At 46.8% G+C, this 21,634-nt stretch overlaps 1 protein-coding gene across 1 annotated transcript in view; it reads right to left on the bottom strand.

Moving 5' to 3' along the window:
- Positions 1–1,232: 1,232 nt before the first annotated feature.
- The window catches only part of GRIN2A (glutamate ionotropic receptor NMDA type subunit 2A), a 133,485-nt gene continuing 113,083 nt past the window's right edge, over positions 1,233–21,634 (bottom strand). The window contains exons 10-13 of the mRNA XM_087865638.1: positions 4,986–5,173; positions 3,353–3,492; positions 2,714–2,771; positions 1,233–1,288 (exon numbers count right to left, since the gene is read on the bottom strand). Of these exons, the coding sequence (XP_087721764.1) occupies positions 1,233–1,288; positions 2,714–2,771; positions 3,353–3,492; positions 4,986–5,173 (442 nt within the window). The remainder of the gene's footprint in view (positions 1,289–2,713; positions 2,772–3,352; positions 3,493–4,985; positions 5,174–21,634) is intronic.

Below are 21,634 nucleotides of genomic sequence, written 5' to 3'. Positions count from 1 at the left end.
AATCCATGAGATTGATGGGACCTAACGGATCTCCCATTGAACCTCTCCTTTGAAGCCAGAAATGCCATTTTTTTTAGGTCCCAGACTGACTCATTCTTTATGTTCTCACTCAAGTGTCACCTCTTAGGTGCCAGGGAGATACCAGGTACTCAATAAATATTTGCTGTTTGCTGGATCAATTAATGAATGACGCTCCATGAACTCTGGCCCATTCATTCTATTCTTCATTGAACTCTTACTATACTCTTTTTCCTTATGACTTACTCTGCCTTCTCATCTTTCCATGAAAAAACCTTATATCCCATATTTCTCCTTGACTCTTCTCTCACCTATCCAAGATACCTAAGAATATATTCATATGTATATACGAATTCATATATATGAATTATTATAAATATGTTCATATTTTGAGAATATTCTAAGTTTACACATTGCCAACCAACAGGACTGTAAGTTCCTTGAAGGAGAGAAGAAAAAGACCATGACATCCCCCTCTTGGAACATCAGTGCCTAGGAAAGTACGTTTCTCAGTAAACTTTGGATACTGATGATCAAGGCTGAGAAGTACCCATGAGTGTTGTTACTGAAGTGCTGAGAACCAAAGATCCCCATGGCGCACTCCACTGTCTCAGAAAGGACACAACAACTAGACAGGAAAGGAAGGTAAGGTCTTACTGGGATCCTGTGTACCCCTTAAGGGAAATCACCAGTCTTTTTCCTAGGGAAATGCCTGGCAGGCTTCATGTAAGAGGTTCCCCCAATAACCAAACACTCCACTCCAAGGTTATATTTACACAGCTCATTAGGAAAATTTTTTTTACTTTTGACACTCATTAGACTCGTAATCGTCCACCAAAGTTACTCTATAACAAGAGATAAACACTCCATTCTAGAGGATGAATAATAATTAGGTACTGCTTAGCACTGTGCTCTTTACAGGTCTAATTTTAGAGCATAATTAATCCTGCTGAAGCTGCATAAGATAAGTGAAATATTTATGCAGCTGTGTTAATTCATGTATTTACTCCTAGAGAGACATTCAGAATTGGACATGGCTTTCAGGGAAGATTATCTTAAGACACCCCCTGGAGCAACGTCATTTTCTCTCCCATGTCTTTGCTTCCAGATGGTCTCTAAAGATGAAGATGAGAAGACATGTTTCCCAATCCCAAGTCTGACCAGGAAACCAATGAGCGAGGACTGAAAATATATGGAAGAATCTAGATGCTCTGCTAGTACAAGGAGCACACTTCTGGCTTATCTGGAGCCTTTACTTTGTATTGTTTATCTGCCACAAAGAGGACATTTTCTGTTCAGCACAATGAAGGGTGTTTCCATGATATTATCATCACCAATACAACACTAAATAGAATGGTAATGATGAGGATGGTGGTAATGATGATCATGCTGGTGATAAAATGATGTTGGTGTTGGTGATGGTGGTGGTGATGCTGATGGTGATGATGAAGATGGTAGTAATGGTGGTGATGGTGGTGATGGTGGTGATGATTAAGATGGTGACAATGATGTTAGTGATGATGAAGATGGTGGTGATAATGATGGTAGTAATGGTGATGATGGTGGTGCTGGTGATAATAATGGTGATGATGATGGTATGATGGTGATGCTGGTGATGATGGTATGATGGTGGTGATGGTGATGGGGGTGGTGATGGTGATGATGGTGGTAATGGTGGTGATGGTAATGGTGATGATATTGATGGTGGTGGTGATGCTGAAGATGGTGGTGATAATGATGGTAGTGATGGTGGTGATGATGGTGGTGCTGGTGATAATGATGGCGATGGTGATGCTGATGGTGATGATGAAGATAGTGGTGATAATGATGGTAGTAATGGTGATGATGGTGGTGCTGGTGATAATGATGGTGATGATGATGGTACGATGGTGGTGATGGTAATGGTGGTGGTGGTGATGGTGGTGGTGGTGATGATGGTGATGATGTTGGTGGTGATGGTGATGCTTATGGTGATGCTGAAGATGGCAATAATGATGGTAGTGATGGTGGTGATGATGGTGGTGCTGGTGATAACGATGGTGATGGTGGTGGTGGTGATGATGATGTGGTGATGGTAATGGTGGTGGTGGTGATGGTGACGATGGTGGTGATGGTAATGATGGTGGTGATGGTAATGGTGGTGGTGGTGATGGTGACGATGGCAGTGATGGTGGTGAGGATGACAGAATGATAATAATGGTGATGGTCATGATGATGATGGAAATGATGGTAATAGCAAGCATTTATTGAAACATTTCTATTTTCAGGTGCTGTGCTTAGCTAAGCTCTTTCTATGTATCCTCTCATTTCATCCTGACAGCAACCTCATCAGGTAAGTATTTCTGCATGCATTCATTCACAGCTGAGTAAACAGAGGCTAAGAAAGATTACTCCCTTCCTAGAAGTATTTGTCATTGGGACAATAGATTTAGTTCAGATATACACTAAATTACTCCTTCCTAAAGGATCTATAAATCTCAAGCATCTAATTAGCCAACTTCCATAGACAACCTAGGGAATTAAATGAAGTAGTTTTACATAATTGACCCACTTCCAGAGTAAGGCCCCTGAAGAGGCAGCTCTGCCACTTACCAGCTAGCCCTCTGCGCTTCCGTTTCCTCCTCGGTAACATGTGCACGAGCAACACTGACCTTCATTAAGTGATTGTGAATATTAAAGCAGCCAGGTAAGGTACCTGGGATGGTGCCTGGCATATCGTACTCCCTAAACATGGTGCTGTTCTGGAGCAGATGCTGTGAAAGTAAGAGCAAGGGGTAACAGGAGGGGTAGAGGTCGAACTCAATTATTTGACAGCTACCCATCCTATTTAAAAGTTTCCTGTCAAATGAAATCTATGTCGACACCCACCATTCATCCGTGCATGTGTTTGTTCATTCAGCCTTCACTGGCCAGTTATCAGGTCAGGACAAGCTCGGATTTTGTGGGATTTACTGATGGAAACAAGACTCTCATCTGTTGAATAGTTCACCCTGTGTAGGGGGACTTGGGCGATGAGCCTGGTAGGTGAAGGAAATGGTCCCAATTCTTCACCGCCCCCGCCGGTGTCCACACCCCTCGTCCTGTAACTCCAAACTCCTCCCATGAAAGGCACGGCGTACCCGTGATCTCTCTACATTGGGCCCGGCCATCTGACTCGCTTTAGACAGAAGTGTGTTCAGAGATGTGACCACGGAGAAGCAGAGACCTGAAATGCGTACGAATGGTGGGTCTCTTCCTCTGTGCTTGGGACACAGCCGAGAAAAGAGCTTCTCCCAGGCGGCTCTTGCCCTTTTGGCCTAAGACCCAGAATAAGCACAGGCAGAGCAGACGGCACCTTCGATCCCTGGCTGCTCGGCGGCACCCAGAGCCACCAAGGCCACGGCGGCCGGAGGCAGAGCTCCTCCACTCCACCGGCACTCCCACAAGCACACTGCACGCCTAGTGGGGTACGCCTCTCAGGTTTCACAGCCAGAGCTGACCGACACAGCCACGAATCACTATTACACAACAGAGAACATGGCTCATGATCAGAGGAAGGTACAAGTGCCCTATGGGGAATTCAGAGGATCAGATGTTCTTATTTGGAAGTTAAATATAAAACACATTTAGATGTTTTGATGGCACTTTAAGAATCCAGGGCTTAATTCTGGGAGCGGAGAGAGAAGGAGAAGTTGCAAGGAAATATGCACCTTGTTCAAATTCATACCACGCTGTGCACGAATGTGCCTCTCAGTGTTGTATTTGACCACAGCGGCTGCCGGATTCTCGGCTCCCAGCTCCAGGAGGCGCCGTGTGCTCTGAGCCATCTCTGAACACGCCTCCAGCTGTCTTTGAGTGCAGCTGCTGCCCTGGCCCGAGCCCTTGGATCCCACTCACACTCACTCAAGTTCTCAGGGCTGACCTGCCATTTCTGCTGGCTTTGCTTCCGCTGTCTCAGTGTCGGCAATTCAAAGGGAAACCAACATGCCCCTTGAGCCAGGACAGGATCCTAGAAACCACATCATGGAACTCCAGCAGTGAGATCACCAACTAGGAAGCGAGGGCAGACGGAAGGCAACGCTGCTGGGGACACAGGCAGCCCAATCACCGACACCGGTCCATAAACACCGCGGTCCCAATAAACTGTAAGACCCATGGGGATGGAAACTGTCTTTTGGCAGGAGAAGCAGGTAGACTGTAGTGGAAACCCATGGGGTTTCTGCTTATACTCTTTTTCTAGAGATCGCCTCTCTTTCACTTCTGCATACGATAATACCAGCAGCCTTTCTGTTAGCACAACGTAACCCCAGCCCTCAGGCACTCCTGATGGGTCCAGGAAAGAGTCTGTGATTCAGAATGCATCAGGAATCCTTCCTCTAGAATTCGAAATTTAGAATTCAGAGAACAGAGTTTAGGACCAGAGTCTAGTCGTGTAACGTCACAGTTTCTCTCCCCCAGGGTTATTAATGCTTGGGATCAGGTAATCCTGTGTTTTCAGATGAGGGGCCCGTCCTGGGCATTGTAAGATGTTGGCCAGCATCCCTGGCCTCTCCCCACGAGATGCGAGTAGCCAACAGCCTCCCAGCCAGGACAATCAAAGATGTCTCCAGACAGAGCCAGGTACTCCCTGGGGGGGAAACTGCCCCACTGAGAACTGCTGCTCTAGGACAGACCCATGAATTCCTGCCATCAAGGCCCAGGGATTGCTCCGCTTCCTGCTTTTTTTCCTACACCTGTTTGCTCAACTCTTGCCTCAAGTCACGGAGATAGACACTTCTGCATCGTTAAAATAAGTTTCTTTTGAAAATTTCATTGTCTAAAATTGGTTTCCAGCATAAGCAACCTAAAAATCCATGGTATCGTGTGAGAGGCACCCAATAAATAGTGAGCGAACGCATCATACGATCTGTTGGAAAGCCAATCAGCAAAGAGAGAGAGTGCAAGGGTGTCAAGTCCCCTGAAAGGCAGGGGGTCACCCAAGGTCTTACCATCACCCACAAACTGGAGCAGGGCCAGGTCAATCTGCCTCTTCCAAGGGGAGCCCTTCTGGAGGGCAATTCCGTAACCAGTGGTGGCAAAGATGTACCCACTCCCGATGGTCACCAGCTTGCAGCCTTCATCCCTCCCGGCCTTGTAATTCAAGACGGCCGCGTCGTAGATGAAAGCGTCCAGTTTCCTGCAATGACAAAAAACCAGGGAGTCATGGGGATGGTGGGGTACCATTCTGGGGCCCAGCTCCTGAGGCCTGAACCAGCACCGCACACTGCCTTTCACCCTGTACAGGGTGACTCATGGCCGCCCCATCCCCTCGTCATAAAAGGATCTATTTTTAATGAAGAGAGAAAAGCCAGAACCTTTTCTCTCCAAGTTACAAGAGGCAGCTAAATAAAGACAAGAAAAATCCTTAGGCCCAAGTGAGTAAACAGTCGAGTTTGCTGGTTTGCTAAGTGTTTGCCCTTAGCACTCCCAAACCGTGGAGAACAGTGGCCTATGCACAAAGGTTTGCATCAGACCAAAATAAAGCATTAAGGTACGGGAGAATTTGGTGGAGGTGCAGGAAGGGGGAGTGAGCGCACAGGAACGGTGTCTTCCTCCCAAGGGAAACATGTTTGCTATTTATATTACAAAAATTATTACCTAATGTTTAGAAACCCAAATAATACAGAAAATATCAAAACGACAATTAAAATTTAAATTGCCTCCTAATTCCATAATTCAGAGGCAACCTCTGTTGACTCTGGTGAACCCTTCCTAATGTGTTATGTGCGCATGTGTGTGGCGGACACACACACCCCTTTTTAAACGGGTTGGCGAACTTTTTCTGTACAGACAAGATAATAAGTAGTTTCAGCTCTGCGGGCCATCCGGTCTGTATCACGAGTACACCGCTGTGCTGCTGGAGCATGTTCTGGGCTGACCTGCGTGCCTCCCAAATTCATATGCGGAAGCCCGAAGCCGCAGCACCTCAGAATACGATCCTATTTGGAGAAGGGTCACCGCAGATGTGATTAGTTAACATGAGATCACACGAGGGGAGGGCAGGCTTCCAATCTAACATGACTGGTGTTCACATAAAAACAGGCAGATCTGACCACAGACACGCACAGGGAGACCACCACCACCGTGAGGGCTGGCGTTAACATGGCCACAAGCCGAGCAACTACCAGAAGCCAGGAGAGGGGACCGCAAGGGCTGCTACCCTTGTGCCTTCGGAACAAACACAGCCCTGCTGCCACCTTAATCACAGACTTCCAGCCTCCAGAACCATGAGACCGAAAATTCCCACTGTTTAAGCCTCTCCGTTTGTGGTCCTTTGTTACGACAGACCTAGGAAGTGAGCACGCAGCACGCTGCAGCCCTAAATAATACATGAATGAATGAATTCAGCTCTCTTCCCATAAAAGGTTATTTACAAACACACATCGGCCCGTGGGCCTCGGTGTGTCCTTGTTTCAACCCCCCAAGCCTTCTTTGCTTGTTTCAAACCGCACATAGTGAATGTATTTCCATGTCCATAAATACAGCGCTTTTTTCCCTTTGTTGATGTGTTTATTTTTATTAATGTATGATGCATATGCAATAAGGTATGAGATGAATTTTTACTCGTGGACATCCTGGAAATCACCAAGCAGATTAAGGCATCGATTGTTATTATCTCAGAAGTCCTGCATGACCCTTCTCAGTCCACACCCGCAAAAGGCAAGCGTCAGATGATCCCTCGATGGCATGGCTGTGACTCAATCATTACCCAGGTCACCATCAGTGGGCCTGAGTGTTGCTTCCAATTTTTAGAGTTATTTCACAAGGCTGAAGTGATCACCCTCGTACATGGGGATGGATGGCTCAAAACTACGTAGGGGTGGGGTGAGGATGACGTAAAGTAGGTGGGAAAGCTAAAACAGAGATTACTCAACGTCCTGGTACTTTCTCAACTTTACTGCCTTGCTTTCTTTAACAAGAATACATAAAACCGTGAAGCAAAGAAAAATAAAAGTGGCAGGGAGAGGAGGTAAAATGTTGCATCTTTTCAGAGACAGCTGCTGAAGGCCTCCCGATGGGAACAAAACTATTTGGAATGTTTATGGCTGTATGCTTCATTTTAATTTCTTGTCTCTGTGATGGTTAGAGGTGGGTCAAGACTGCAAGGCTCATCTCACCAACACAAAGACTCTAAAGTCTTTCTCCCAAGGCTGTAGCAGTGGAAGCTTGGTATTAGAGAGTATTAAAAGGAGATCAGATCATCCAGGCAGAAGGTGAAGGAAACTAAGAATTATTAATGGTGATGGTAAACCAGAGCTGCTGAACCGAGAGGAAACAGCCTTCTGGACAGCCAGCAACACCGAGAGCTGTGGAACTACGGAATGGGGAGTTGCAAGCAATTTGTGCATGATGGCAGGGCCTGTGTGACAGCAGCAGCTGGGAGAGGAGGTAGAGGGGATCTGGTTTCAGTCTAGAGCTGGATGATGGTGGGACCTTGGGCATGTCACTTCCTTCTTTTGGATTGCAGGTTCCTCATCTGTGAGATGAGGTGGTCACCGTGGGCCTGCTGAGGTACTCATCCAGCTGTGGCATTCTGATTCCCCAAGCCAGTAGTCACCTTCTGTAACTACCAGCAGGGAAACTGAGACTCTGGATGACATATGTCTCCTGAAGACTTCAGGCCATGAATGGTATTTGTCTTCTTGAAGAACCTTGGGTGCTTGCAACGTCAATACCTCAACATATCCAAGTTGCCATGGAGATGCTGGGAACCTGGGTTTTACTGAGACCTTCCCACTCTCTTCTCTTAATTCCTCAAACAATAAACAAATACACACACACATGTGCACAGAGGCATTCAAATGTTAAGGCCATCTGTTTGTATTCATGCGGTAAAGCCATTCCCTCTCCTGTTAACCCACCACACACGGATGCACGTCTGGGACGGAATTCTAAAACTGCACCTGGCCACGACCCAAGAATTGCCCAACAGCAGCGTAAATCAGTATTTATGGACAGGCACAGATTTCTGCAAATCATTACCATATTTCATGATAAACTATTCTCAAGCTGAGAAACAGCCAGATGAGCAGAAAGAAAACAGGAAGTTTTTCCAGGGAACAAAGTTTGCAAAAGTAAGAGAGAAGACAATCACAAAAGACATGAGTGAAGCAATTACACACTGGTGTGCCTGGGGTGGGCTGGGGGCCATGGAGGGGCACGAGTGGGCCTGCCCTCCATGGGGTGACTCTGGTCTTGGGGCTGCATCAGAACCAAAATGAGGGCACTACATGAAGGAAAGGGCCATGTGATGTCGGTCTCTCTCCCTCATCAATGGTTCTCGAGAGCTGGCGTCCAAATGCTGGTTTAAAAACATCCTGGGGGCGCCCGGGTGGCACAGCAGTTAAGCGTCTGCCTTCGGCTCAGGGCGTGATCCCGGCCTTCTGGGATCGAGTCCCACATCAGGCTCCTCCGCTAGGAGCCTGCTTCTTCCTCTCCCACTCCCCCTGCTTGTGTTCCCTCTCTCGCTGGCTGTCTCTCTCTCTGTCGAATAAATAAATAAAATCTTAAAAAAAATAAAATAAAATAAAAAATAAAAAACATCCTGGGGCTTGCACAGCCCCTTCTGTTAGATACGGCTTGTTTGCCCAGTGCTTTACAAAAGAGGGCCCAGTAGGGAGATACACGATTATTATTATTATTTTCCTATGTTGTCTATGAGCAGGGGAGGCTCTGCAAGGCAGCCTGAAGCTCATCAGTGTTATTTCCAAATTCTGTCCTGCAAACTCTCTAGGACAGTGCTGTCTAGCAGAGCTTTCTGAAAGAAACGTCTGTATCTACACTAATATGGCTATCACGCACTTGACGTGTGGTTAGTGCAAATGGGGAACTGAGTTTTTCATTTTACTTCATTGCATTAATTTAGATTCTGACATGAATGGTCACACATGGCTGGAGGCTCCTTAAGTGGACAGCAGTGCTCTACACGGGCAGAGCAAGGCTTGGGGAGCAGGGCTCTGGGTTTCCTCCTTGCTCTGACTCCAAAAGGTCTACCTGCTCTTTTCAATTGGAAGAACAATGTTCCCATCGTTAAAAAAGAAAAAAACTAAGACTGGCTGACGTTCTTAAGAGAGGGCTCTGTGGCCAAAGACTTGGAGCAAGGGGCCTGTGTTTCTGAGCCCCAGTCTTCTCTCTGCAAAGCAGGGCAGACCATCTCTGCCCTCAGAGGGCTTTGGGAATAAGGAGGAGTTATATAAGTAAGATGTGAGCACCGTGCCTGGCACAAAACAAATGCTCAAAACACATGGATGCACTTACTGTTCAGCACAGTACTAGAAGTCCCAGCAACAGCACTCAGACAACAAAGAAGAATAAAAGGTATTCAGATTGGCAAAGAAGAAGTCAAACTTTCTCTCTTCGCAGATGACATGATACTTTATACAGAAAACCCAAGACTACCCCTAAACTACTAGAACTCATACAACAATTCAGTAATGTGGCGGGATACAAAATCAATGCTCAGAAATCGGTTGCATTTCTATACACAAACAATAAGCCTGAAGAAAGAGAAATTAGGGAATCGATTCCGTTTACAATAGCACCAAAAACCATAAGATATCTCAGAATAAACTTAACCAGAGAGGTATAGGACCCATACTCTAGAAACTACAGAACACTGATGAAAGACATTGAGGAAGACACAAAAAGGTGGAAAGATATTCCATGCTCATGGATCGGAAGAATAAACATAGTTAAAATGTCCATGCTACCCAGAGCAATCTACACTTTCAGTGCCATCCCGATCAAAATACCAATGACATTTTTCAAAGAGCTGGAACAAACAATCCTAAAATTTGTGTGGAACCAGAAAAGACCCCGAATCGCCAAGGAAATGTTGAAAAAGAAAAACAAAGCTGGGGGCATCACTTTGCCTTATTTCAAGCTATACTCCAGAGCTGTGATCACCAAGACAGCATGGTACTGCCACAAAAACAGACACATAGATCAGTGGAACAGAATACAGACTCCAGAAATGGACCCTCAACTCTATGGTCAACTAATCTTTGACAAAGCAGGAAAAAACATCCAGTGGAAAAAAGACAGTCTCTTCAATAAATGGTGCTCTGAAAACTGGACAGCCATATACAGAAGAATGAAATTTGACCACTCTCTCACACCATACACAAAGATAAACTCCAAATGGATGAAAGACCTCAATGTGAGACAGGAATCCATCAAAATCCTAGAGGAGAACATAGGTAGTAACCTCTTCGACATCGGCCACAGTAACCTCTTTCAAGACACATCTCCAAAGGCAAGGGGAACAAAAGAAAAAAAGAACTTTTGGGACTTCATCAAGATAAAAAGCTTCTGCACAGCCAAGGAAACAGTCTGAAAAACTAAGAGGCAGCCCACGGAATGGGAGAATATATTTGCAAATGACACTACAGATAAAAGCCTGGTATCCAAGATCTATAAAGAACTTCTCAAACTCAATACATGAGAAACAAATAATCAAATCAAAAAATGGACAGAAGATATGAACAGACACTTTTCCAATGAAGACATACAAATGGCTAACAGACACATGAAAAAATGTTCAACATCATTAGCCATCAGGGAAATTCAAATCAAAACCACACTGAGATACCACCTTCCGCCAGTTAGAACAGCAAAAATGGACAAGGCAAGAAAAAACAAATGTTGGAGAGGATGTGGAGAAAGGGGATCCCTCTTACACTGTTGGTGGGAATGCGAGTTGGTACAGCCACTCTGGAAAACAGTGTGGAGGTCCCTTAGAAAGTTAGAAATAGAGCTACCTTATGACCCAGCCATCGCACTACTGGATATTTACCCCAAAGATACAGACGTAGTGAAGAGAAGGGCCATATGCACCCCAATGTTCATAGCAGCATTGTCCACAATAGCTAAATTGTGGAAGGAGCCGAGATGCCCTTCAACAGGTGACTGGATTAAGAAGCTGTGGTCCATATACACAATGGAATACTACTCAGCCATCAGAAAGAACGATTACCCGACATTTGCAGCAACATGAACGGGACTGGAGGAGATTATGCTAAGGGAAATAAGTCAAGCAGAGAAAGACAAATATCATATGGTTTCACTCATTTGTGGAACATAAGAAATAGCAGGGAGATGGGTAGGAGAAAGAAGGGAAGAATGAAGGGGGGGGCAAACAGAAGGGGGAATGAACCACGAGAGACTATGGACTCTGGGAAACAAACTGAGGGCTTCAGAGGGAAGTGGGTGGGGGAATGGGACAGGCCGGTGATGGGTATTAAGGAGGGCACGTATTGCACGGAGCACTGGGTGTTATACGCAAACAATGAATCATGGAACACTACATCAAAAACTAAGGATGTACTGTATGGGGACTAACATAATAAAAAATTTTAAAACATACACATGAATGTAGTCAATCAAATTCAGACTTTATGGCAGCACTTATGGCATTTACTACAACATTCTACACATTCTCTGTGACCAGTCCGGTCCTGGATACTTTACATGCATCATCTCATCCCACTGACGCCTTCTCACAGCGCAAGGCTGGATGTGCTCCTGCCATCCCCATTGCCGGAGAAGGAAACCAAGTCACTAAGAGGTCAGGGGACTCGACGCCACCATCAGGACTTCCACGGTCTGATGCCAAAGGCCACAGACAGAACCGCTGTGACCATGACGTCCACAACGCTTGTGGGATAGACAAAGGCCCGTCTGTCTGTTGTCTATGAAATTCAGACCGGGGGCCGCAGCTCTAAGTCAAGCCCAGGGTGGTGGGAGAAGAGGCCAGAATGACAGCAGAGCAGCCGGGCTTAAAGAGCTTTGACGGGTTATTCACCTTCATTCGTCTCTTTCCCAGCAGGTGCACAGCCCCGTGAGGTCCAGAGCCACCCCCGCAGGGACCCTCTCTTTCCCCCAGCACATCCTGTGCCTGGGTTCAGGAGATGTTTCGGCGTTGAGGGGCCATAGCTTCTTGTTGAGGGTAGAGGGTCGGGAAGAGGCACTAAAGCCCAGTGTAGACCACAAGCATCTTGGGGGCCCGGAGCTGAGATCGCGGGGACACAGGGATATATCAGGCTGAAGCACTGTAACTGGCAGCCCCCTGGTTTGGAGCAACGCAGAGGAAAGTCTGGCCCCACAGGAGAGGGCGCCTCGGAGCTCACAGCAGTCGGCCGGAAGCTTGGGGCTCCCAGGGAAGGAAGCCGGTTCTGCTTTTCTGCTCTGTGTTTTCTGCTCCTGCTTTCCAAGAGGAAACCGTCTTTGTCCCCACCTTCCCAGCTCCTGCCCATGTCCCATGGCTGTCACTGGCTGAAAGCTGCTGCTACGGGCTGAGGGGGGAGGGCTCAAAGAGGGGGTGTGAGAACAGCGATGGGGACAAATGGCCGATGCGGCCCCCTTCTCTGCCTCCACTCCCCACAGAAGGGGGATCTCGTCTCCAAACAGTTGTGACAAATGAAAGGACACCTGTCCTCAGGGCTGGGACAGAACTGGAGGTCGAAAGGAAGCCATGCCCTGCTGTGCTGGTGACAAGACGTGCCCACACCCCCCACCAGGCACCGTGGGGGTGCCATGGGTGCCGTCACTCTCTCCCTGTCGCGGGCAGTCCTCAAGGAAAGCAAATGATTAAAAATGACAGTAATTCAACCTGAGAGGGGGAAGTCAGTTCTCCTGGCTGCAAATTTGCGAAGCAGCAAAGTGAGGAGGAATCGTCACAGGTGCCCCATGCGACTTCAACCCCGCAGTTTCCTGCCAGAGCTCTCAACAGCTCTCAAGAGCTGCTCCAGCGTTCTCGAGTGTGTCGCTCTGGCCTTGTGTCTTCAGTCGGTCTCTCTTGTACCTGCATCATGGCCTGAAAGTTCACTCGCAGCCCCAAAACAGTCTGAGCATGAATCGGCTGCTCCCCACACAAGGGCAGGCCGTGGCCCTGAGTTGAGGCCTGGCCCGTTTGGGGAAAGGGACTTGTATCCTCAGGCAGCTTGACATTTCCTAATCAGAAGTTTCCGGTTTTAGCTCAGCCTGTCCTTATGCATGTTTTCAGATGCTCTCTGGGGGTCTCAGTGCATTTATAGGCTAATTATATAGTTAAAGTTAATTATTCATTCATTAACATTCAAGAAGCCTTTAACAAGACATTGACTTGTTCTGATGAATTAATGAAACTGGAGTGTGTATGGGCGTGTGTGTGTGTGTGCACGCCTGTGTGTGTTTTGGAGTCTAAAGTGTTATGAAAATTAAACATCTCTTTGATGACAACCGAATGTACTTTTGTAGGTCACATCAAAGCATTGCAGAGAAGGGAAAGGCATCGGCCAGCAATTTAAGCCAGTCGGCAGGGAGGGGCAACAGTGTGTGGGGGGGCTCAGGTCACCCTGCCGGCTCCGTGAGGGAGACCCCATCCTGGGACCTCTCTGGGCTTTGGTTTTCTCACCTGTAAGATGGGGAACTAACAGCTCTCTCCCGGGGTGGCTGCTGGGTGGACGAAGACAGAAGTGAAGGTGCTCTGTGAATTCAGGGGCAAACTCAGGACACTGGCATGGCAGTGATGATGTCATCGTGCACAGAAGCCAGGGTAGTGTAGCTTCTCCACCAGCCCCCTGACACAAGGCTCTTGAGGAGTGGAGGGTGTTCATGGGCCCAAAAAGGGGTACCATTGAGGCATGACAACCTTTTTAAGTGTCTGCTTGGGGAGGAGACCACGTGCACAGAGACCGTATCCACCATCAACACAGAATGGCCTAAAACAGGCTTTAGGAAAATGGCCTGGAATCACATTTGGACTCAGTTTGTGAATAAGGCTAGAAAATCAGTTACATGGACAGGGATGCATTTTCACTAAGGAAGCATTTTGGGTTTGTTTGGTTTTTTTGCAGAGCAAACTCCATTAAGCTAATCTAATTCCAAGATCAATGTCTCCCACGGCCTAAATTGTTTCCAACATTTTTTGGAAACCGTTTTCACTGGGATCAATTCCTTTGTGCTTAAATTTTACAAGGATTTGGTTCACTGATCGGCATTGGGACCACAACAAACTTGCTAATTTACAGCCGCTGCCAATTGGAGTTTCTCGTGTGGGTATTACTTCCACCAAGTTCAATACTCCCGGGTCAGAACTGTGTACAGACTCAAACTTGCTGAGGAAGATTCGAGTCACCTATGGATTTTTCGTCAGTAATGAGTTTCCCCCTGTGTGCTTTTAACTGTTGTAAGTTTAATGTGTGTCGATCACGTCTACTGTAATAGTCGCTGTGAACTAGGTTTAAAAAAGACCGATGGTTAATATTTATTTTTTCACTGAGAACGTTCTTAGCGATTTTGTGAGGAAAGGAAGGAAAATAGTCTCTCCCACATGGCTGTACTCTGGTTGGATGAAGTAACGACTGTAAATTTGGTGAATTGTAAAGCACTAGGCGAATGCTATCCTGCACCCTACAACTCATGTTCAGACATTGGAAAAATACTGATTCCTTCTGGAATACAAATCTTTTCTATGGCGTTCCTTAGATTACACTCTTCAAGGATTGGGATCATGCTAACCATTGTACTGCCAATTCCCTGGCATAGTCTAAAGCATGCTCAAAAATGTTTCCTTTGTTCAGACTTTTCTCGCATGTTTACTCGGCACCAGACACTATGTTGTCTGCTTGCATATCTCATTTAACCCTATAACGTTCTCCTAAGCAGAGGAGCCAAATTTAGCATCATTTTTTGAATAGGAGAACTGGGGTCTAAGAGGTTAATTAACTTGTCCAAGGTCCCACAGCTGGACACTGGCAGAGGGGGATTCGAATCCAGGACGGTCTGCTTGAAAGGATCACATTATACTGCTGGTCACAGAGTATAACGACGCTACTGAACTTATCGCACATTGGATCTGAGGGATGGGGAAATCTCGAAGACCAAAAAACATGAAAATGAAAGAAAAAATGGAAAAAGAATCAGTGTTTGATAAAATGCTAGTATGTGTCAAGATAAATCATGGAATTTTACATCAAAAACCAGGGATGTACTGTATGGTGACTAACATAATATAATAAAAAAATGTTATTATAAAAAAAAAAAGATACAGTGCTGAGTACTTTCTCTAAAGTCAACTCATTTCGCTCCAGGGGACAGGATTGTCCAGATGTGGGGAAAGCTCAGAGAGGTTATTTGCCAGTGGTCACACAGCTGGTTGTTATCACAGCCAGGATACGAAGCTACTTATTTCTCCCTCCAAAGTTCACGTTCCGTACCAAGAGCCCGCTCAGTAAGTAAATCAATCAATCAGCCAAACAACTAATGTTGTTCCAGAAGGTATAGAAATACTTTGACTCAGAAACTCTACTTCTTGCGATCACACCTACAGAACTACTTGCAGAGGTCAGCAGAGGGCTCGTCCGGATTTTTAACACAGCCACGTGAGCGACAGCCCCCAAAGGGAGATGGTCCAACAGACCGTGATGTACGTAGACCACGGAATTCTTCCCAGCAGTCAGAGAGAATGAAGGCAAAACACACCTACGGATACAGAAGACTCTTTAAAACGTATTATTAATTGAACACCAAATTGTGATACACTGCACAGAGTTTGACAGCATCACACAGAATGAACTGACATGTGTGGACACAGAAATATATGCAAATGCATATAACAAAGGTCTAAGAGAAATGGCGTGTAATATCAAACAGATAATAGTGCCTGCCTGGCTACGTGTGTGGGGAGGGGGCGGGGTGGTGGGGGTGGTGGTGGTGGTGGTTTGGGATTGGGACATGGTCAAAGGGATGCTTGTTTTTCTGGATTTTTGATTTTTTACAGTGAGAATGTATTTCTTAATGAGAAGCATACGGCCTGGTGGTTAAGGGCCTGGGTGCCAGAGCCAGCTCGAATCCCGGCTCTGAAGCTTACCAGCCCTTGCCTCTCCGGTCCAGTCCCCTTGCCTCATGACAAAGGCATCCAACTCTCCCAGGGCTGTTCGCTTGTCAGGACAAGCAGAGAGTTAGCACTTGGGCGTAGACAGAGATGCTGGGTAGAGTCTGAAGGCCAGCTCTGCCCACTCACTGAACCTCTGGACAAGCTGCCTCTGCTCCCTGAGCCTCAGTTTGCTCATCTGTAAAACGGAGAGAAGGCCTATTTGGCAGTCACAGCAGGATGAAATGATATATTTGAAGTTCAGCAGGCAGTAAGAAGAGGCAGTCCCTTGGGAGAGGGAATTGGCCAGGGGGCTCTTGCCCCTTCGTGGTCTCGGGAAGGAACTTCTAACCATGTGTATCCCAATATAAGAAATACATCCTTTTACTATATGGTGACTAACGTAACATAATAAACAATTATTACATATAAAAAAAAAGAAATACGTCCTTTTTTGCGGGGGCGGGGGGGTCTGTGAGTTCCTTTCTTCTCCCCATCTCAATGGAAGGAGAAATATTGCTCCCTTCTAAAGCAGCATTAAGATTTTCAAGGGAAACAAAAGACATTTTAAGGTTATAAAGTATGAACAAAATTGGTTCTGGGTTTTGGACAATAGTGGGCCATTAGAAAGCAGGCTAATTGGGCCATGTTATGGGAATGTTTATATTTATTATTTTAAGTTGTGGCTCAAAGCACGGGCCCTGGAGCACGTGTGACCCGGACAAGCTACTTAATCTCTCTGTGCCTATTTCTTCCACTGTTAATGGGAAATCATGATAGTTGCTGCCTCATAGGGTTGCTGTGAGATTTAAATAATGCAGGCAAAACATTCGGGGCAGTACCTGGCATGTAGGTGAGCTCCCAGTAAATGTTATCTGTTAGTTAGAAACACCTCGCTTAGTTCCCAAAGCAATTCGGGTAGCTTATTCTAACTGCAAGAGAAGAAGGTTTAAACATATGGATAAAGCAATCTGATTGAGTTAAGGGAATTCAGAGGTGGGTTCATGGCTTAGGCCTTAGGGAAAGTCAGGAAACAGATATTCAGGACATAAGCTCTCCACAGCGGCTAACAGAGGATCACACACTGAGCTCTGCATGGCGGCAGGGCTCAAGAAAACAGAAAACGCCGAGTAGTTGCAGGGATTGTGCTGTGCACCAGACAGAAACATGCCTTCAAGTGGAGGAAAGCAACGCTGTTAAGGGCACAGACGTCTGAGAAATGGTGGAGGACGGCGCTCTCGACAAACTGGTCTACAAAACTGGTATCCACAAGCTTTCCGAAATCGCTATTTCCTGTAGGGAAATCCAGTGCCAGCCAAAGGATAATGAAATGGCAGAGCAATGACAGCTAAATTAATTAATATTCCTCTTGCTCGGTGAAGTATCTCCCGGTCGTTAAATGTGAAAACACTCCAACAAAACGGTACGGGCTCAACTGAGAAAAAAGCAAGGCATACCCCGATTTTGCGCACACCCCGATTCATTGCGTAAACAGTACGGACGCGGGACAAACACCATAAGGAAATGGAGTGTGGTGTTTACAAGAAACTTTTTTCCTGAGGGTTGCAAGTGATACTTCTGTTGCAGAACATCTGCTACAGGGGCGCCTGGGGGGCGCAGTCGGTTAGGTGTCCGCCTTCAGCTCAGGTCAAGTTCCCAGGGTCCTGGGATCGAGCCCCATGTTGGGGCTCCTGATCTTCGGGGAGCCTGCTTCTCCCCTTTCCTCCCCCTGCTTATGCTCTTTCTCTCTCTCAACTAAATAATAAATAATATCTTTCATAGGAAGATTGTTTAAAAAAAAAGAACATTTGTTACATGTACAAGGATAAAAAGGAGACCACATCATCATCTGGCAATATCTCCGATAATGTTTTGGTGTACTTCATTTCTGTCTCCTTTTTCTCTCTCTCTGTCCTTCTCTCTCCATCTCTGGGTTTACAGAATTGGGACCCCACTTTAAACTTGCCATTTGTTCCTATTCCTGACACTTTATGGGTGGCCTTGAAAATCCACTAGTATAGTTTCAATCGAGTTTAACAAGAAATAATTGCAACCACACACACACACACACACACACACACACACACACACACACACACACACACAAAGCTGCCTGTGCTTTCCTGAGTTTTTATTACAGAAAAAAATTCCTAACACTGTGATGTGGTCGCAATTACTTTCAAGCTTTATTTGCAGTGTGGGGGTGGATCTCAGAAACCAGGTCATTGTCGATCTGATTTTCTCTGGAGATGACACTATCCCACTTAGGAGAACGGCTCACCGGACCTTCATGTCTACGGCTGCACCTGGCAGCTGAAAATGAACCCTCTGAGTCTGATTCCGTTTGCCTGATGAAAGATGGCGAATAAAACGCGCCCAAACGGCATCCTGGAAGGAATATGCCCTGCACAGCAGCTAACCATCGGGGAGGATCCCGATGCCTTCCCTGTCTTGCCTTGGCAATCTCCGTACCTCTGGACCAGTTTCTTTTGAGGATGGAAATGAGGATGCTGTGAACTCATCAACTCTCAGATAGTCAGTTGATACATATACAGTATAAAATAGATGTGTCTTAGATGCAGTATTAAAGAGGCATATATACACATATATATAAAGTTCAGTCTCCAATTCGTCCTTGAGCTCTAACCTCTTACACCCAACCATCTAGCTGGCATTGCCGTGGGGAGGCAGACCCAGTAATAATTCTTTTTTTTTTTTTTAAAGATTTTATTTATTTATTTGACAGAGATAGAGACAGCCAGCAAGAGAGGGAACACAAGCAGGGGAGTGGGAGAGGAAGAAGCAGGCTCATAGCGGAGGAGCCTGATGTGGGGCTCGATCCCAGAACGCCGGGATCACGCCCTGAGCCGAAGGCAGACGCTTAACCGCTGTGCCACCCAGGCGCCCCAGACCCAGTAATAATTCTTAATAATTCTACAGTGTAGTCACTTAGTTAAATAGCCTTTTGAGTTACTTAGTTAAGCTCAGGTCCTTCATCTCTTAAAACAGGTAATAATGATACTAGCTCTTAAGAGTGCTGTGAGGAGGGGCGCCTGGGGGGCTCAGTCGGTTGAGCTTCCGACTGTAGATTTCCGCTCAGGTCATGATCTCGGGGTCATAGGATCGAGCCCCACGTAGGGCTCCATGCCCAGCGTGGAGTCTGCTTGAGTTTCTCTCTCCCTGTGCCTTTCCCACTTGTGCTCTCTCTCTCTAAAGTAAATAAAGAGAATTTTTAAAAAGAGAATACTGTGGGGATTAAATGAGATCATGCGTGTGAAGCGCTTGGGGGGGCATCTCACAAACCGTGAGGTTTCAATCAGCGCAGAGATGACATGGGTCTGCGAGGACGCTGTCCCGAAGGCAGTTCCACCTGAACACGCCCAAACTTTCTTCCATGCCTCCGCTCCTTCTGTGCCCTCCTCCCCAAACGCCCTTCCTCTTCCCTGTCCTGTCTGCTCCCGATGGAACACCATCTCCCCACAGGTACCGACCGAACGTCTTCAAAGCCACGGACGACCTTACCTGGGTCAGCAGAAGTGCTAATGAAAACATGGATCACGGACCCCCTGGCTTGGAGACTCTGTGCTCCAGAACAGGGGTTCGATGCCCACCTGTCCCACGAAGGCAGTTCTGACACATGCAAGTAGCTGTGACCGCTCCCCTGAGCTGCTTTGCACAGACACGCCACCGAGCACCATGCGAGCCCTGCCGTACGTGCTTGTGGGTAAAGGCAGCCCTCCCTCCCAGTTCTGCCTGCTCAACGTAAGGGAAGCTGGAAGATGCCTGCCAGTTTCCCGACACTGTAGGGCTGGAAATGAAATCAGATAGACAGGGGAGCGGGAGGCCGAGGGCTGAAGACTGATGCTTCTAAAGGAAATCAGGACTTTTCATAAACTTATATATAAGTAACTGTACATGAACATCAGCTAGAATAACCACAAACCATCCCACTGTGTCTTGAAATATGAGGCTCTTAGGAGTCCTGGGGATGTTGACTGTTTAATTTAAATTTGGCGTAAGTGCTAGGCTTGCACTCTTGCACTCTTGCCGAAACTGCTTGGAGAACATCAGCTTCTGATGACGGAGCATCTGTAAAACTAAATCTGCCTCCACTCGTTTCAGCTTTGTCTCCCTCTTCTAGAGCAGATGTTCTCAGAAGTGGATCAGCGCCTGTCAGAATCACCTAGCGAGCTTGCTAAAGCAGGCCGAGTCCCCGGCCCCTGCCCCCGGAGATTCGGGGTCTGTTGGCTCAGTGGGGCTCAGGAACCCACATTGTTATTAGCCCCCCCTCCCAACTCAGACTCAGGCCACACTCCGAGAAACCCCGGTCTAGAAAGCCGTCTCATCTCTGTCGACATTCGCACGTCAAATCTGGTTTTCTCATTGACTGGCTGGATGCTTTCTGGGATGGTCTCTCTCCATTTATCTTTGGTTTCAGTGAACAATGAAACTGCACTTAGTTTCAGGTTTCTCTCTACTTACACTCTTAAAGCAATTATGGATCCCGGGGATAAGCTACATGGTTCTATTGATTGGTCTACTTTTTATACGTTGTCTCGATAAAATGTGTTTAGGGAACGAACTCCTTCAGAACAGGGGTTCCCGGAGTTTGGCAGGCCTCAGGATCACCTGCAGCAGGAGGATGCCTGCTAACATGCAGACCCCCGGGCTCCAGCACTGGAGAGCAGGTCCTGTGTCGGGCCCAGGAACTTCCAGCTAACGCGTAACCGTGGGATTCAGATACCGCTGGCTCCCTGGCCGGGCCTGGAGACCCCCAGCTGGGGACACTGACTCTACCTCCTTTCTGCACAACTGACAGTGTTTAGATACGTGGTTTGTCTGGATTTTATCTTTTTGGAAAGTTCTAAATGAAGCGTTCAAGCGTTTGACACAAATAAGAGAATATCACAACCATGTCAGAGACCAAAGAACCCAGTGTTTTTGGTTTTTAGATGGGAAACTGAGACTCCGAGACAGGAGAACTCGGACGGAGACCAAGCTGGGACTCGTAAGCATAACCCAAGGCCTCACTTGTGTTCCACGCCCTTTCAGGCTCCACAAAGGAGCCTCCGTATCCACTGACCCTGGTGAACATGCCCACGTCTTCACTGAGCAGCAGACGTCCTAGACCCCTGTGCACCCAGGCGCGGCCCAGCAGCCGAGCTCGACATTCTGGGTTTTCTAAGCCAGGGCTTGTGGGATTTTAGGGTCCTGGGGGGCCCCAAAAAGGGAATGTCCTCAAGTTTAACAATTCAGGGCGCATAGGGCTCCTCTCTCTACCTTCCAGAGAGGTGGAAACTTCTAGAGATGCTGTGGAGAAGGAGGGGAATGACTATATTTTTAAAGCTGGGTGGTGGGGATGTGAGGAGTTCATTTTGTTATTACTCCTTCGACAGTATATCCCCGTGATAGTTACGCTTGTGAAATTATTTCAGACTACACATCATATTTTAAATAACCTATTTCATGATGAAAAATTTAAAAAGGAAATGAGATGTGAGAGGGAAGGAAAAGATCAGAAGCAAGGTGACGTAGATACTTGACGGACAGAAGTTTGGAGGGGGAGGAGCAGACGTGACCCACACGGAGTTGGTCGGGTCTCAGGGCAGTTCTGTGGTGGCCCTTTGCTTCTCAGAATCACTCGAGGGCTTGGAGTCACAGCTCCTGCTATCACCTAAGAGGAAGTCCAAACATGAAAAAACTTGACCAGAATAGAAGAAAATGCGAGAAAGTAACTTTCTGCCT

Source organism: Ursus americanus, chromosome 2 (genome assembly GCF_024610735.1).
Source record: "Ursus americanus isolate L20-20 chromosome 2, mUrsAme1.1.p, whole genome shotgun sequence".
Taxonomy (NCBI): Eukaryota; Metazoa; Chordata; class Mammalia; order Carnivora; family Ursidae; genus Ursus; species Ursus americanus.
This window is presented reverse-complemented; position numbering and strand designations above follow the sequence as displayed.